We start from the raw sequence: 19,376 nt of genomic DNA, 5'->3' as shown, positions 1-19,376 counted from the left end.
AAAATATAAGAAATAACAGAAGTATTTTTACGAAAAATTAAGGTAAGATATGTCTTACTTCAGTATTCTATACTAGGTGGTTTATTTAATAGAATTTAAATACAATTTAACAGTACAGAGGAATAAGATCATTTTGTAAAATTAATTTCAGTAAAATATTTTAAGATTTCTATTTCATATTTAAATTTTTTTTTATTCATAATTTCATATTGAAAGATTTACAAAATATGTAAAAATCAAATAAAATAGTTTTATTATTTTTTGTTTTATTGAATATTAATAAAAAATGCTATTTTTCCAGCCATTCCTGAAATAATTCTTATGAAATACAACATAGATCTGCCAGATGCAGTAAATATGGCAAGATTGGGCCATGAAATAGCAAGAGGTTTTTCTCATGCATTTGATAATACAGGTAGTTAAATATAGCGCGTACAATGAAAATAAAAGATTGTGTTGGAGAAAGTTGGGACTGCATTACTACTGAACTTGAAAACACAACACTCATCAAATAGAACAGCAATAATAATCATTCTACTTTTATTTATTCATATTTAATTTATTATCGTTTTCATGTTTTATTAGTTATAATTAATATTAATGATTCAGTAAATAAAGATTGCAGAAACAAGAATTCTAATTTAGGTCTATTTTTAAACTAAAAAAATCTTAACTAGTACTTGAATGAATGTTGTGTCCACTAAATTAAATGTACAATTATTATTGTACAATTCTTTTTTATACAATATTTAGAATTTTCAATTTTTTTTTGTATGATTCTTTTCATTGTTGATTGTACTATTATTATTATTATTAACACTTACTTGAAATGTTCATTATATGTCCAGTTCCTGTGCAAGTTCACCAACTGCTCTGTCTTCATCAGAACATTCACTTTCACTACTATTGTCAAGATATATGATAAATTTATCTGTCATTTCATCAATTAGCAGACCCATCTTCTTAGTCAGTTCAGCTTTTTTACATGTTCACAATTTGGTTTCCAATCATCCTTATTTATTTCATTCATTTTTTCCTCAACCAATTTTTTAATATCTGACATTAAAAATGTTGTGTACTACTACTAACATTTATTTTCAGAACTGACCGTACCATCTCGATCAGATTTAAATTGCGATGGTAAGGTGGAAGTTGCAGAACATGATGGCCTAGTCTTTTTGTAATAGTTCATCAAAATGGTATTTTATTTTTAAATTTCTACGTGATTTAATTATGTCACATAACTGGAGTTTTAATACTGCTTTATTAAACTGAATATTATTCTTTTCTAACCAATTAATCATGCCACTTTCTTTATCATTTGAATTCGGAGGCTTTTCTAGAAGTGAATTGAGGTATGGTGCATTATCAATAACAACCACTGACTGGAGGAGGAAGATCTGGAATTAATCTTTCAGATGCTTCATGAAATTGTTAGTTGTTGAAGCTGTCATGATAATCACCACTCTTTGAACTTATTTTCCAATTTAACATTGCGTTCAGAATGAACCCCATTTCACCTCCAGTGTGGATTATGATTATCTGATCATCTTTATTAATTGGCTCTTTTATGTCAGCACCACTGTCATTTGACCACGAGTTTATCATCGAATCAGACATTAAAGTATACAATTTGTCCTAATAAACAATCGAAGAATTTTCTTTTCTGCAATTGGTTATTTTTCTTAAATATTCTATTCTCTTCTACTGGATGTCTTCTTTCTCAATCAAAAGTTTTCTACTATTATTATTTTTACATCACTCAAACCCTAACTCTTTCAGGATAGCCACTAATGTAGTTCTAGAACCTTTAAATTGAATATTCTTTTGAAGTTCTTCATATAATTTATTTAATGTACACAGTTCATATGTTTTGTGTGAAACTTGTTAACTGTTTGTCTGTTAACTTTGATCAAAACTGTTTAATCCTCTAAATGGTTTTGAACAATGTTTTACTTTTTTGGTGTACTGGATGAGAATGACTGTGATTTAGATATAAGAAGATCTTGCTTTTCTTTTTGGAGTTTTTGAACTTGTGATCTTGAAATCCCATAAGTTGCAGATGCAGTGGTTCTTTCTTCAGAATGTGTATTAAATGTTTATCATCTAATTTTCCCAACTTTATAGCTTCTTTCTTCATAAAATTGTATACATTATTAAATGTTTCACGAGCTTGACTATGGAGCTTTTTATTCTTAATAATGGACTTAAATTCTGCCACTGTAAAAAAAAATTCACTAACAAAAAATGCAAAAAACATGAGTTCTTTAATATACACAAAACATTAACTAACATGCCACACATTACAGAAGGAAACAACTATACCATTTGTACCAGGATATACCAAGAATTTATCTAAATCAATTTACTGAAAATGAAAAGTAAACATTAATATTGAATATTAATCAACAATGCAATAAAAGATTATTTTGTTATTCTATGAATACGTATAAAATTACTAAGCTGTTAAAAAATTATTATAATTTGTAGGGTATAGGTCTATTGTTTATAGTGATGTTTATTAGTATAAATACCCATTACAACAAATGCATATAAGTACAACTCAAATTAAATTTTAATAACCTTTATTTGTGTAAAGTGGTCATTCATTTTATGACTCGCGTGATGGAGGGAGTGTAATAATAGTCTATTAATACATGCACCTATAAACTATTAGTTTAGTGTACAGCAAGAAACATTTATAAGTAAGCTAAATATTTAAAAAAATTATTGTCTGAAATTAAACAAAATGATAATAAATTTTAACTGTAAAAAGAATCTTTGCTATTTATGAAAATAATTAAACACACTGTTTAAATGTTTATTGTAGAATACTCTGTTTCTGAACAATCCTAATGTAATGAGAAAAGAGTAATACAATGCCCTGCACAGAAACTATCTGCCTCATGCAAGCAAGCTTTTATTTTCATCATATTCACTGTATATAGATTTAATAAAGTTAAATTGATAAATAATTCATGTAAGAAGGCATTAATGAAGACGCTCACTGTTGTCATTTCATGACTAATAATGTGTTTTAAAATATGCATTCATCTTAAAACACATAACCTTAGATTAAAAACAATATTTTATTTTAATAAGTAGTTATCACATCAGTAATGGTAAGATAATAGAAATGTTCTTGATTGTACCTCTAATCCTACGATGAACAAAATGAAAGTGAAATTTATAGAGGTGAAAATAACAATATTTTGGTGGGTAAGCATGCTGATATGGATAGTGGATAAGCATGCAACAATTAATTTGGCTTAGTTTGGAGTGATAAGGCTACACTTTACTACTAACTTTCTCTAGTAAGTCTGGCAAGGGACTTGCTGTTGTTGAAAGAAGGCAACATTTTCAGGGGTGACTAATTTTATGTTAATTTTCTTAAAGCACTTTGTTTTAGCTCTTAATATACGTACATAATTCAAACTGCCTTAAGTTATAGAGGTTATTATTTTATTAATGTCTACATCATAAAATTTTCTTTCTGTAAGGCAACACTCACTAAATTATAATATTGACCATGACTATATGTGTTTGCACTTATAAAAAATCAAAACTAACTCAAAAACACTGATGATAATTTTTTTAAATTAATAAAAATATTGAAAAATGCTTATTGAATATTAGTGTGCATGTGATTATATTTGCTTGCACATGAATGTATATGTAAAATAAAAAAAAAATCATACTTTCAGAATTATATATTTTTTTAAATCTCTTTTTCAGGAATATTTTTCAATCACAAAAATAATCCAGAATGTATTTTGACTGATTTTGCCTATGAAATGTACAAATTCATGTTAAACGATGCAGATATTTTCAGTTACACACACTCGCATAAAGAAGATGGTATTTTTTATAATTTCAAGGTAAAATAATAAAATAAATTAAATGGGTAAAATTATGGGTATTTAAGTTGTGTGTGAATAAAGGATAATGATAACAAAATGGTTTTACAGGTACTGTCTAAACTGACCCTGAATGAAAGACTATCTGATATGAGTGCAACTAAACTGGCTCTAGAAACACTGAAACGACGAGGTAAAAAAGATCCAGAAGTTCTTCCTTGGGGTGGATTAAGTAAGGAACAACTATATTTTGTAACACTCGCACAGGTAAATTATGTTTTTTTTAACAGAATAAAAACAATTTTTTTTTTTAAATTTAATAAATTTATAAAATAGTACTTATAAGTTCAGTAAAAAAATTACACAATAAAAGATAAACCTTTAATTCAGAAAGTTAGGTGTTTGAACAAGGTTACAATTTGCTATACCTCAAAGGGTTCGTATTTACTTTTGTTTTAACCCTAAATTTATTATTTCTTGTTAAGTGATTGGAATTTTGTTTTTTCTCAACACTAATCCTACAGACCTGCATTTTAATACAATCGAAGGTCTAACTGGACCTGAACACCCATGTAATACTTTGATACTTGAGTTCAAATAATAGCACTGTTTCAGAACTTGCCAGCCTTAATCTGAATAAAACTGCATCTTAAGTACACTCTTGATAGTCAAAATTAATATTTTCATTGTCTTGTGAGCAATACAATTGCTTTTTTATTTTGAATATTATAATACTAAATAAATACTATCTCTAGACTGACTGATGTTGTCATTGGTCACTAAAAAAATGTTATCATTATGCAGAGAACAAACCCTGACATCTAATTATTCTTAACGTCAATGATTTGTAGGAGCTGGTTTATTAAACATGGCTTTAGGTATTGGTATTTTACTTTATCTCATACCCAGATTCAGACATCAAGTATTGAACAGCTGATTGTGAATGATGCAGTTTACTTTTTTACCCATAACCAATATAATTACATTCTACATTGTTTTGGGTACAATTAAAATGAAACAAATTATAAGACATTAGTGATATCTTGTAGTAAGACTGATTTGTTATTTATAAAAGGAATTTTAATGAATCAATATCATAAAATTCATCTTATCATTTACTACACTGATCTTTCAGTTTTTGGAGACAGCTTATTCAAAAGCATAATTCTCATATTCCGAACTTTTATAACTTTTAGTCATAAAATCCAGGAAGTTAAATCAGAAAGTTTATGTTAAGCATTTCAAGAACTTGTGAAACATAATAAATTAAATATATTACCTTGAATACTTGTGTTCAGTCCTTGTTTAGTACATACCATATAATGTAAATGATGCACAGAAAAAAAACAGGATTATTGAGTTATAAAGTTAGGTTTTCAGTACTTTCTGTCATTTGCACTGACAGATATTCTGACTATTTCTTCAGACTAGTCTCCTAGCCAACTGATCTATGTCTACATCTAGTTTAGTTTTGGATCTAAATCTTTAAATCAAACCTAAAATGTATACTTAATTATCTTTATCCTCCAGTGGAAGTCTGCTGAACAGTTGACAGTCTATTTATTAAGTCAGACACTTTCATTTGCCACATGATTCTGGGGTGAAAGTAAACCCTGTTATCAGATGGTTCTTTAGTATCTAGAGGAAAAAGAATCAGTGCTTTTGTAGAAAAAAAAGTTATTTTATTCCAAAATAACTGAATGAAAAAGGTTGCTTTTAAACTTCAAAAAATAAAAGTTTGGTTTCCTCTCTAGTGGTTGTTCATAAAACCAACCCTAAGATGAACTGTTTATAGGACAAAACAAAACTCTCTACTCATCATATCAGACCACACGTTATATGAAAACAGCAGTATCTTTCTTTTATCAGTCATTTAAATGATTTGATGCATTTTTTCATTTTTTATTTTATGCTGATCTCAATTACAACATACCACAAACACCCTACACTGTCAATTATGCATTTAATATTTTCAATTTTTGTCTTTACAGTTTTTACTTTAGACATTTTTTTTCTAAAATAGATTTATTAACACTGAATCCTTCAACATATGACTCAGCAACTTTGTCCCAGTTTTACAAAATTCTACCATAAACTTCTCCAATTCATTAAAACTTTTTCATTTTTTATTCTACCAACCCTCCTTCTTTTCACAAAATACCCCTGTAATAATACTGTAACAGTATAAATTGGAAAAAAATATTTTTGTTCAGTATGAAATGTTTATAAATATTTTACCAGTATTATAGAGTACTCTTCTGGTCAAGATCAAGCTAATATGGGATTAACAAAAAAATAAATTTATCAATAGAAGCACTGAGATCCTTTCAATCAGGAAAACATTAGCACACAGGATGATAGAACAATGAAGCTGATTAGAAAGATTATTAATTGCAACTAGGAACAAATAAGCGGTTAGTAAAGTAACCTATTGTTACTTGTTATATGTTTTAGTCACAGTTTTGGAAGGTTTCCATTTGGAACTATGACCTAAGTAAAATAGTTAAAACACATTTTATTTTATAATAAGTCCTAATTCTCAGACAAAAAGTTATTAGAAATATTAAAACAACTATGAAGTACTTTTTATTTCATGTTTGGAATTTTAATTAAAATCATGCTGTAAAAAATCCTCCTTCAATAATTAGTATTAAACTGTTTCTTTATGCTGATTTATCAGTTTTCCTTAAACAAATTAAAATATGAATAATACAAATCTCACAATTCTTTTTTCCTTATTCCTACTCCATTCTAAATTCATTGATGAAGAAGATTGTTTTTTTAGGAAAAAAATGTTCAAGAATACAGATTAAAATAGTTAATTCTACTAACAAATTTAACTTTAACAAGTGGAAAAATTCTCTTATTGGTTAATGGGGTTAATGTTGGGCTGTTCAGAAACAACTAATTTGGATTATTATGGCCATTCACTCAAAAGGTGGCTCACAAACTATCAGAAGAGATGTACAATTCTTATTTTGTGATGTAAAGAAACATACACCATGCATTTATACTTGCAAATACAATGATTTTGGAAAAATTATATTTACTCATTTATGGTACAAGCCAGTATTTTGGAATACAAATAAAAAAGAACCTTACTAAGATTATGTTTCTGTTGCAATTTTTACAAAATATCCATTGGATTGGGAAAGGTCTTCCAAAAGACTTACTTAAAATTCTTTTACATAATTAATATTATTTAATTGATAAGATTTTTAATAATTTTGAGATTCCTAAATTTTCAACATATATTTGTTGCTTAATATATATTCAAATAATTTAAAAACCTTCCAAAGAGTTATTTTATTTTGTATTGATTTCATTTATTTATTATATCTAGTTATTTGCTTTATTATTGTTTTATATTTTATTAATTTTATATATTAATATGAGATTTAACACATTATTTACTTTATTATTACACATATTATAGACATTACATTAATTATATATACTTTAACGCAGTATTTTGTGATTACTGCCTTTATCAATGTTTAACATAATCCTTCTAGGTTAGTACTAGGGGACGTTCCTTTTTTCTTCCATGTACGAAGTAAAGGAGTATTGTGATTGCAAAAAATGTTGGTTTCCAGATTTCATCGGAAATATAAATTTTGACCATCCCTGAATTCATTTTGACTAGTTTCAATGTGACATCTGTACGTAGGTATATCTGTATGTACATATGTATGTATCTTGCATAACTCAAAAACGATTAGCTGTAGGATGTTGAAATTTTGGATTTAGGACTTTTGTAACATCTAGTTGTGCACCTCCCCTTTTGATTGCAATCGACTACACCAAAAGTATCCAAAAACGCCCAAAATCCAAAAAAATTTGGATTAGGAAATTTTTTTAACTGCAGTAATAAGCCCTCATTGAGAGTTTTTCAACAACATATCTTAAGTGGTACTTATTTTCATTGATTCCAGACTTATAGCCAAATAAAATTTTAATTAATGAAATATTTGGATCAGGGGAAGGCACATCGGTTCAAATCAGACTTCATCTCCTTTGTTTGTTAATTTAAGTATATTGATTTATTAATAATTATTATCCTCTCATTGTAAAAAGATTTTTACGATGAATAATAATAATAATAAAAAAAAAAAAAAAATATCAGACGTTTTTAATGAAATAAAATTTTATGTAGTTTTCATTTTAAAAAAATGTGTAAATGTAATTTAATAGGCGTACAAGAAAGTCATGTGTTGTTCACATCAGATTTTTTATCTTTAGATTAAGTAGCATGCTTGCCCATTCATGATGTGGTCTGGGTAATATTTAATTATGTACGATTGGAATAAGATTTTTATTTATTTACAAAGTTCTCATTATTTTGTATTATATTTTAAGTTAAAGTACAAGTTAAGTTTAAGTTTTTTAAAAACTAGTTTAGTTTTTAAATACGTTAAAAAATAGAAATTCTAAAATATACTATGCTGTTCTCCCTAACTGTATGTTAAACAGGAAAACTGCAAAAGTGTAGTTTCATATTTTCAGGTTTTCTAAATGTTCATCATTTACTTGTTGAAAGGTTTGTTATGTATTTTCTACCACAAATTAAAAAAAATAATTTTATTTCCATTCCAGTCTTTTTGCAGTAAAAAGTCAGTTCAAAATTCATTTCCTGACTTATTTGAAAAAGAAACTCTTCTACCATTTCTGAGGTAAGTAAATATAACAAAAGTTGAAATAATATATTTTTTTTAAAAATTAGTAACACTTAGGTTCTCAAGAAATATACTGATCATCTTTAAAATTTTTTTATGTAACCTTTTAGGTTTAAATCGTAATAAGCTCTAAATAAATAATTTAAATATCTGTCTGTCATACTTTTGTAAGTTGTGACTAATATTTATTGTACCTTGTACTACTTTCAATAACTATATTATGTATTTAAATATGTTTAATTATTGCAAATTTTTTCTTTCAGCTTGAGAGATACATTAAGGATAATAATGACCTTTTAAAGAGAATTTCTTAAAAATTTGATAAGTCATGTTATAATTATTTCTTAATAATTAAATAGATTTTTCATGATAAATTAAGTTTATCAAATTAAAAGAATTTTTTTTGTATGGAGGGACCATTTTGCAAAGTAGCAGGAAATAATATTTCAGAAAATTATAAATTTTTAAACAAGCTGGTGTTTGTGTATGTGTTTATAATATATGTTGTTAGATGTGATACAGTCAGCATTGATAAGTCTATTACAGTATATTTGCACATGAATCATCAGCTAAAATTTCAATCCCCAGTACTACAAATTTATTGTGCAAAAGTCCTAATATTATGAAGACAAAAAATAACTTGTATTCAAAAAACCAGTTACCTTAAAATACCTAAAGTGAATTAATTTTCAGTTTGTGATTGTGCACTTCAGGCTAGTTTCAGTTAATTTTAACTAAATGTGCAGAAGTGTATTGTTGGGGTTTTGAAACAGCTTCTTATCACAAATTAACTAGTATATATTTGTTTTAGAATATTACCTTTACACAATCAATAGATTTATAAATAATTTATAATGTAATCTCACAAAAACATTAATACATTTTTATTTGTAATATTTTTTTATGCTGCATCATTCAGTTTTTAGTTACATTACAGTAACTTTTTATTAACAAATAATCATTTGCCATAAATATACCATTAATGGCAAAAACAAATTATGTTAAGAGAAAACACATTATCCGTTTTTAAGCCTATAATACTTTGAGTGCAGCACTTTTTATTGGGTATATATAATAAATAAATAAATTCACTTCTAAAAAATTATAATTTTTTTCATTTTTTCCAATTTATTTATGTTATACAGTGTCTCCTTCATAACTCATGACTGCTATTGAAAGCATTAGTATTAAAATACAAAGTAAAATATAAAGTATTAAAATACTGTTGATAAGATATAATAAATTCCAAGTTTGTGAAAGTTTGAAGTACGCCAGCACTCTGAAAATCATGGCATATCACATACTATACAATAACTATAACAAATATAAAATTCTGTAGCCACGATGTGGTATCATACTATCTATACCATACATACTGATTATTTTTAATATATTTTAAATGAAGTAGCAACTTGCCAAGGTTTTTTGATCTTAATACAATTTGTTGTGGCTTCCATACAATGCCCTACATATGTATAATAGTAGTTCAGTTATTTCATATGCAATGAAGCACATCAGGTTTGACGACAGCTTTTGTGACTGGTTTCAAATCTCTAAAATTATTTACACAAAAAATTTATAATGTTATTATTACAGTCTCAAAATAAATTCCAGGTGTAAAAATCTTAATGTATGAGATCTAACAATTGTGGTGACCATATCTTCTACTAAACCTTTTCTAACTAGTGTTGTGTTTTAGATTTATGAACAACATTGCTGTAATGCAAATGATTACTGTTTTGTTGAAATATGATGTATTTACCTCTAATTTGGGGCACTGCATATAATTCCAATCTATAAATATGAGATGTGGCTATTAAATAATGAGACTAATGCTGCTACAGAAGAACTGCGCATGCGCCAAATTCGTACAACCAACAGCTGTGTAGTGTGAAGCCTTCTCTGTCGATTGTTGCCACTCCAGTCTCTATAGGCATAGTCTGGCCATGGTCTTCGCTTGGGTAACATCTGTTTTTATGTTTTGCCGAAAAAATGATGTGTTTTATTACAGCAAAGAATTGTCGTGAAATTTCATATGAAACTTGGAAAAACTACTACTGAAAATTATCTTTTATTAAAAAAAAGTATATGGCAATGAATGTTTATCGTGCAGGTTCTTGAGTGGTTTAAGCATTTCCAAGATGGCTGAGTTGAAGATGATCTAAATTCAAAGCGATGATGATTATTTTTTCGATATTCATGGAATTATGTACCTTCACTGGATTCCTGAAGATCAAACTATTAATCAACATTACTACCTTGAGATCCTTGCTCAATTCCATGAAAAAATAATAAAAAAAGACGACCTGAATTGTAGAAGAACATGGGTTCTTCATCAGGACAATGCACCGGCACACACACATTGTATGTCAAAATGTTTCTAGCCAAGTATAACATTCCAGTATTAGACCATCTGCCTTATTCAGCTGACCTGACCTGGCATCATATGACTTTTATTTGTTCTCCAAGGCCAGATCTGCATTAAAAGGAACAAGATTTTAGACTGTTGAAGCTGTGAAAGAAAAAGCGGCACGCGTCATGAAATAACTCACAGAAGAAGACTTCCAGTACTGTTTTGAACAATGGAAAATTTACATGGAGCATTTTAGGGATTAATGAGGGGTGTATATTGAAGGGGATAATAACTAAATATGTATAAATTTAAAATAAAATATTTTACAGCATTAGTCTCATTATTTAATAGTCACACCTTTTATGTGGCATCACAGTAGTTTCTGAAAATAGACATGGGCTATCATATAATAAAACAGATTATATCATATGTGAAGACACATCGCAGATCTCTCTTAGGCTATCATGCCCATGATCAATAATGGAAAGTGGCTATTCATTACCTCATATCCTGATGCTAAATTTTTGAATTTGAAACATTATCTCATCACTGTTCAAAGTGATCTCATCACCTCATCTTTGTAAATTGTTTGTTAGTTTGTCGCATTGAGCATATCAAAAGGAAAAGCACATCTTTTAATGTTATTGAACATCATGTTATTGAATATATGTGCAAAAACTGAAGATTACAAGCTCTAAAACAAAGATTTTTTTAAAATGATTGTGAATAATGATTTTTTAAATGTTTGTGAATAATTACTTTTTTAAGGCCTGTGTCTTGAGAGTACATTTGTACTAACTTACTTGAATTCCTCATGAAGCTCTCCTATACAGCTTCAATTGACTCATTTTTAACAAGACAACAAATTTTGTGTCAGTTCTATGTACTGAAAATAATAACCAATAGATTTCCTTAATCAATCTTAATAATTAATATTATATTTCTGTAGTGGCTCTTCATTAAAACCACAAGATCATTCATGAAACTGTCAAAGAACAGTCATCTGTTCATAACTGCCAAGCCAGGGAAGACACAGAACTATTTACTTCTTTATTGAGTGACGTGATGTGTTGTGTCATCATTATTATGACACTGTGCGTGCATCTGAAGTCAGTCTCAATTCAAAACTGTTACACTTTGATGCAGTATCACTATCATGACTTCACTTCATTTTGTATGAATTTTTGAGTTTTTTTATTATCATTATTATTTTTTATTTAGTATCATTTAAAAAACTCATCAAGAGGGTAATGATGTTTCTGAAAATGAAAATCTTTTATTTAATTTAAAAATTAAAAGTTATAATTATTTACAGATGTCAAATAAAAACTGATGTAATGAGTAAAATTGAGAGACAAGTATAATGTTAGTTATAACATTATTTTGTAAACAGATGTACAGTTGAACAGTAGAAAATAGAAACATAAGAAAAATAATCTTTGCCACATAAATAAAGCTATACTAATGAGTGTACTTTATAGACAAGTAAAAAAAAAAACAACAAAAATCAGAACATGTTGCCAAGTGAAGTCACTGACAGCTGGTTTTGTAGCAACAATGCTGTATGGAAAGAAAGGTTGATTAATTCACATATTTTCTGTAGTGAATGCTAAATTTTCTTCACTATGCAAGTATAAGAGAAATAGTATGTGAAAATATTATTTTATTTTCTAGGGTTAGAAGTATGTTCAGCAACTCTGAAGAATTCAGTTTGAATTTTATTTGTCCTGTTGGTTCAGAAATGAATTCGGAATTTAAAATTAGTCCATTCCCTTATCTCAAATGAATAAACCAGTGAACAAAAAATGCACAAAACAAAAATGTCAAAATCATGAATCAAGAGAAAGATTGCAATTAATATTTAACAATTTATATTTTTCTATATAATTCTTAAGTGTAAATATTTTATTATTATGATTAATGATTATTATATTGTGTAAAATTTAAGCATTCTCTATACGAGTTGTAATTTTCATAACAGTTTAATTCATGTTAATTTCTATCTATTTAGAATATTTAATGTTTGTTTTTATTACTAATTATTAACAATTAACTGTAGTCTTAACGATGCATTTATAAATGGACAACAGACACCTTAAATAAAATGTAACTGACATGATTTCAAGTTTTTGTCAGATTATCAGGTAACAGTATTTTATAAAAATAACAATTTGAATCGCTTATTAGTTAGTCGTGATTAATCAGTTAATTTTTTAATAATTTATTAAGATAATTTAATGTTATTTATAGTTATTAAATTAAAATATTTTGTTAAATTTCTTGTTTAGTAATCTAAATAGTTTTTTTAATTTTTTGGAATTACTTGTTCACTAAACGATTAAGCTACTTCTTCACTACTACAATGAACTGTGTCAAATGTTAATGGCCACAATCTAATTTTTTGATAATAAAATTTCATTGTGACCCCCTAATGAAGGTAGAAGAAAATTTAGAGAAAGAGAGAAAAAAAATTCAGCCTCCAAAAGAGATTTTACATTAAAAAACCTGAACTACTGGAAATGTTTAAAAAACTGTCTATCATTCTCTGGATAGGCCCATATTAAACAAGTTGAAGGAAAACAATTAATCATTTTGTCTGCTGTTTAATTATCAATTTACTCCTTATTGTCAAATAAATTGGTGTAGAATTTCTCCAGAATATCTATTTATCATCATTATTTATTTCTGGAACTTTGAATTATTTTTTATATCTTTTCTTTATTATTATTTATATTTAAGTGGGTCCTTCATTAATCTATATGTCATTTGCCATTGGAGAATTGACTACTTACATTTTTTTTCATATGTATAGCATTATTTTCAGAAACCTTCTCTTATATGTTTTGATTTCTCCAAAAAGTATTATTTTCTGAGATTCCATGCAAGTCAAATTTATCACAGAAAATGAAAAACTGCTATTTTAATTTTTTATGTAGTTGTTTGTTTGTCTGATGGTACAACTGAGGACTATGAAAGGAGGGCCTGTGTTTTGAGACACTATCCTGACTGCAAATTTTAATAGTTTAAAAATAAAAAAATTTTCTTAAGTAATGTACATATATATGATCATATATACTAACATATAAGGTACTCATATATGGTATACACTCATGTAAGGTATAACCATGTAATAAACAACAATTAAATATAAATAAATAAATAACTTATAATTAATTGATGGATAAAGCCGTTACTTGATAAAAATCCTTCATAAAAAAATAAAGTAAAATATGTTATTAGATTTTCATAAAATTTATTTAAAAAACCAAAACAGCTGTTTTGATATACATTACCTTTTTTCTATTTCGTACATAAGATCTGTTGAAGGTATTATACACTGAAACAAATGTATGATGTTTTAACAACTGCCCAAAAAGGTATGTAATGTATTTAGGGTGTCCGTGTGTATGCATATTTATTCCACTGTAGTTCTTCAACAGCCAAACTGATTTAGATGTATGACCCTGCACTCGAATCTTTACTTACCGGAAGTGTCATACAGGTCTATATAAATAAATAATATGTAAATATAAATATTTAGTAGTGGAGATTACCAGTTGAAGCACAAACGTTAATGAACTGAATTAATAATCTGTGAACTGTGAGCCTCTATCACTGTGTCAGCTAGGTTTGAACTGAATGATTCAAATTAGTCAAATGAATAATATTACAAAAATAATAGAATTAAATTTACATTAAATAAAATAAAGTAACATTACAGAAATTTAAAAAAAATTCTGTTTAATAATAATGGGCTTCGTGTGAGGATTGTGTGTGAGGCTAGAGTAATGAGGTGATGCAAGCATCTCATGCGAGGATAAACCAATCATAACCATCAACTGGTAACAAACGGGTTGCCCCTCGGGCGCTTTTTTGGGAGGTGCAATGGGGTGCTCTTATAATATCTCTGCAAAAATCGTCCGATTTTCAAAATTCAAATGGAGTATTTGTTAGGATGAGGGCTAACTCTTACATGCATCAGGTACACTCTTCATCTAACAGATCACAGTTATTTAGAAATGTTGTATCTTTACAACCAATTTTCCGATTTTCAAAATTCTAACGAGGTATTTGCTAATATAATACAAAATCACGATGGAACCAAACCAGAACAAAAATAAAACAGATACACTCAGAAAAATCAGTGGGAATCGAGTGGCCTGCACGGCGCAGGCCATTCGATTCCCACAAACGGTCTTTGTAGAGTCTGATGTAGAGGTACGATTAGAGATAATGCTGTCGGCATTGGATTGAAGATTGAGCCCACTATTGTCGAATTTGAAGCTTCAATGGGACAGGGCTAAGTGGATCGGTGTATATTGCCACTAATATTCTGCTGGGTTGTGACGGTGCATAAAGTACAAGGTACTACCTTTATTTTTTTTACCAGTTACGTACGCTCCAGAAGGGGCAGTGTCGGACTCGCGGCAGGTTCCGCTAGATGTTATTAAAAGAGCGTATGTCTTCCTGCGCCCTACCGACTAAACCTAACCACCTCAACAACTCCCCCACCCCAGGGCCTGACCCGCAATAAAGCATTACTCAGCCCTTTGAAATTGGGGGGATCAGGAGTCCCCGTGCTTCATCGCAATCCTCCATCCACGCAAGCGTGGACAAAGGACGGCTCCATAGGAGGCTGCCCATCCCCCCTCACTCAACGGTCTCGGTCTTCATCTCTTTCGTGTTTTGAGGTCTTTACAAATGCTGTTCCTGGAAATCCAATCCTGATCTTCCTACTTGTCGAAACTCGCCATCAGCTTTCTTTGTCCTGAACCACAAATCCTATACTCTTCCTCCTTGGTTTTGAGTATTTCCGTCACCATTCTCACCACTGTGGAACATTCACGCTGTCCCCGCAACATAAACTCCGTAATGTTTGCAGGAGTCAGCCCTTCAAGATTGGCTCCTCTCCTTGCTCCGTCCCACCTAGGACAATCAAACAGGGTATCTTCAGAGATGCTATGTATACATCCTGGTAACTCTCTTCTACGAAAAACCACCGACCAACGTCAACGAATTAAAAGCCCCTTTAACATCCAAAAGGACTATGAGGGGAATCTTCCTCGTTCTCCGTGATCCTCCAGCTCTAGCCTTGGCCCAATCCAACACGTATCTAACACCATCGGTGGTCGATCTCCCACTCACAAAACCAAACTGTTTGGAAGAGAAACCACCAGACGCATCAATCTCCACCCTTAGACTCGGACAATCGCTACAATGTCTTACCCATAATATCCAGCAAGCTTATTGGCCTATAGTTAAAATTTCTACCGGCACCAAGGCCCGGTTTAGAAATTAAACTTTCTTCCAGATGTTTGGAAAGGAACAACAAAGTTACTACTTTAGATAGAATTTTCGTAGATCTGAGCACTCATATCTTTGATAAGGGCCAGGCCTACGTAGCATTGAGTCTCGTGAGAAATTGGAAAATTTAGCCATTAGTTGTTTGAATCCCAGAAAATTGCTGTATGATCCGCACGATAAAAAGTCTCTCGAGGTACTCTTGAGAAATCTTAAGTATAGATTAGTACACGCTATTTAAATAAACAGATTGAAATGTTTACAACCTCCTCATTTGGCTCAGTACGTTAAATATGTTATTTACATACATTCTCGAATCGTGAATTTTTTCGATGATCACTAAAAAGTATTAAATGATAAAAACAATAATAAAAATTAAAAAAAAAGATTGCCAAAAAAAATGTTTTTAAATAAATAAATTGAAGTAAAAAAAGGACAATAAATCGTACTACAAAAAAAAAAAAAAGAAAACAATGTATGGAAATAAAGGACTAAACATCATTATGCAGTATTTAGTTAAATAAAATAATGGATGACCAATCAACTTTCAGACAGTTTCAATTGCTACCAATCATTTTGGTTGGTCACCGTTATTTAATTAAATTAAATATTCCATAACGATGTTTAGTCCTTTATTTCCATGCCTTGTTTTATTTTATTTTTTAGTTCGATTAACTGTGTTTTTTTTAAATTCAATTTATTTATTTATAATTTAAAACAAATTTTTAGCAGTCCTGTTTTTTTAAGTTTTATCATTTTTTTATTATTTTAAATTACTTTTGTGAAAGTCTAATAACATATTTTGTTTATTTTCTTTTGTTAAACAACTTATACATTGTTTTACTGTTAATATTATATTTTTACCTTGTTGGCTCAGGTTATGTTTATTGTATAGTTCATTGGAAGCTAGTGAAAAATATGTTTGATTGCGGCACTAGAAAAAGCTTGGGGGAGTTGAATGCCAAATTTTGTACAGGTTATATAGTTTTGTTTAATTGATCGTGTATGGTTGGCTACCTCACATTAAATATTCAGTAAATTCAGTATACAAACACACGCGCGCGCCCGGATAGATACACGAGCGAGCGTATATATATATATATATATATATATATATATATATATACACGAGTATATGCGTAAAATACTCATAGACACACGCGCGCATACACACACACACACGCACGTGCACACACACACACACACACACACACACACACACACACACACACACACACACACACACACACGAAAATTACATTATTTGTTAAGTGTTAATACTAAGTTAATTATGAATTTTTTAAGTTTTAATTGTGAATATAATGTTATGAAAACAAATTTTTTATTGTTATTCAGTACTTAATTTTAATAAATATGTTTTTTAACAATAAACTGTATTAATATCTTTTCTTTATAGTAATATCTTTTAGATATAATTCTATACAACACTTCTTTAATATCTTGGGAAATCAAAAATAATATGTTTACTTTAATTAGCTTGTAATCATTTGTAAGAAATGCAATACAAATCAATACGCAATAAATTAGTTACATAATAAAGTTTGGAAAATGTAACATTAATAAATTAAATTATAAAATAATATACAAAATAAAATGTTTTATTTTAATTAATCTACATGTTTTATAATTTGAATAAAAAAATAATATAAAAGTATGTGTACATTTTTTACATTTGTATTCCTAATGAGACAGATACTTAAGTTGGATTTGATTAACAACGAGAGTAGTAAATTTTTAATAATTTCATAAACATATGTATTTAATAAGAAATTTCACAACAGTAATAAAATTTCTAAATGGCATCATAAGTTCACTCAGTAGACTGGTTTGAGGCTTTTCCTTGGTTTGAGACTGGCTAGAGTATAGCAGTAGGTTTTTTTTAACTTATTGCTATACTCTACTTTTTTAACTGGTTTTTCATTTACTTCAATTGATTTTATGTAGTTTTTATTAATTTTACCAAAAATTACAGAGAAAAAGGACGTATAAAACAACTTTTGTAGGATATTTTATTTATTTTTTAAATGTTTGACTAAATTATGTTTTTCTTTGCATAATAAATGTTTAGGTTTTTTTTAAACACAATCTGTTTTTGTAGTAATTATATTAATCACACTTCTATGATAAGTTGCTAGTAGTATACGAGCTGCTTCGTTGCTTAGGTATACCTGTTACCGTTATAAAATTAGACAGATGTGTTTTTTAGGGTTAAATTATTAAACAGATTACAAACTAAAGAAAATTCAGCTTATAGATAAAGCAACAAGAATACGAGGCCCATTTAGAAAATAACCGAACATTTTGATTTACACGCCAACGGAGATTTAGTGACGTGCGGTTGGCAGTATTGTGTTCCGCGTAACCTCTGTAACCACATGCTCTTGGATTGTTGATAACTCATTTAGTTTTCGTGTTATTGTTCTTTGAGTGCAACGGGTTTAAGTGTTAGTAGCGATTTTTATGATGTGCGATTTTCGGGAGCAATGATACAACGTAAACTTTTGCGTGAAACTGGGAAAAACTTCCACAGAAATGTTTCAGCTTTTGAAACAAGCTTAAGGAGATGATGCTCTGGGTCGTACGCAATGTTACAAATGGTTTTCACGATTTAAAAGTGGTCGTCAGCAATCGATGACCCTCGATCAGGAAGGCCTTAGACTTCAACTGATGACACCCACGTTCAGAAAAATCAACGATCTGGTGCGTGCAAATCGCCGATTGACTGTCAGAGAACTTGCAGAAGAGGTTAGTAGCTCAATTGATCATGCCATGACATTTTGACTGAGAAATTGAACATACATCGAGGTTGCAGCAAAATTTTTTCTTCGCTTGATGACCGAACAGCAAAGAGAACATCGAGTAGACGTTTTTCAGCAACTTCTTGAACTAGTTGATGACGATGAAACATTCATGCAAAGGATCACAACGGGAGACAAAAGCTGGGTTTACGCCTACGACATAGAGACAAAAGTTTGATCATCACAATGGAACGGCAAAGGATCTCCACACCCCAAGAAAGCACGTCAGTCTCGATCGAATATCAAAGTGATGCTCCTTGTTTTTTCGATTTTAATGGAATTGTGCATTTTGATTTCATACCTCAAGGTGAAACAGTGAACCGTGCGTACTATCAAGGCGTTTTACAACGATAACGTGAAAAAATCCGCA

At 29.2% G+C, this 19,376-nt stretch overlaps 1 protein-coding gene across 1 annotated transcript in view; it reads left to right on the top strand.

The window, feature by feature from the left end:
- The window catches only part of LOC142319267 (endothelin-converting enzyme homolog), a 67,018-nt gene extending 49,298 nt beyond the window's left edge, over positions 1–17,720 (top strand). Inside the window, exons 14-18 of the mRNA XM_075356322.1 lie at positions 302–415; positions 3,736–3,878; positions 3,969–4,124; positions 8,454–8,530; positions 12,561–17,720. Of these exons, the coding sequence (XP_075212437.1) occupies positions 302–415; positions 3,736–3,878; positions 3,969–4,124; positions 8,454–8,530; positions 12,561–12,672 (602 nt within the window). The 3' untranslated portion in view covers positions 12,673–17,720. The remainder of the gene's footprint in view (positions 1–301; positions 416–3,735; positions 3,879–3,968; positions 4,125–8,453; positions 8,531–12,560) is intronic.
- The last annotated feature ends 1,656 nt before the right edge of the window (positions 17,721–19,376 follow it).

Source organism: Lycorma delicatula, chromosome 2 (assembly GCF_047948215.1).
Source record: "Lycorma delicatula isolate Av1 chromosome 2, ASM4794821v1, whole genome shotgun sequence".
Classification (NCBI taxonomy): Eukaryota; Metazoa; Arthropoda; class Insecta; order Hemiptera; family Fulgoridae; genus Lycorma; species Lycorma delicatula.
This window is presented reverse-complemented; position numbering and strand designations above follow the sequence as displayed.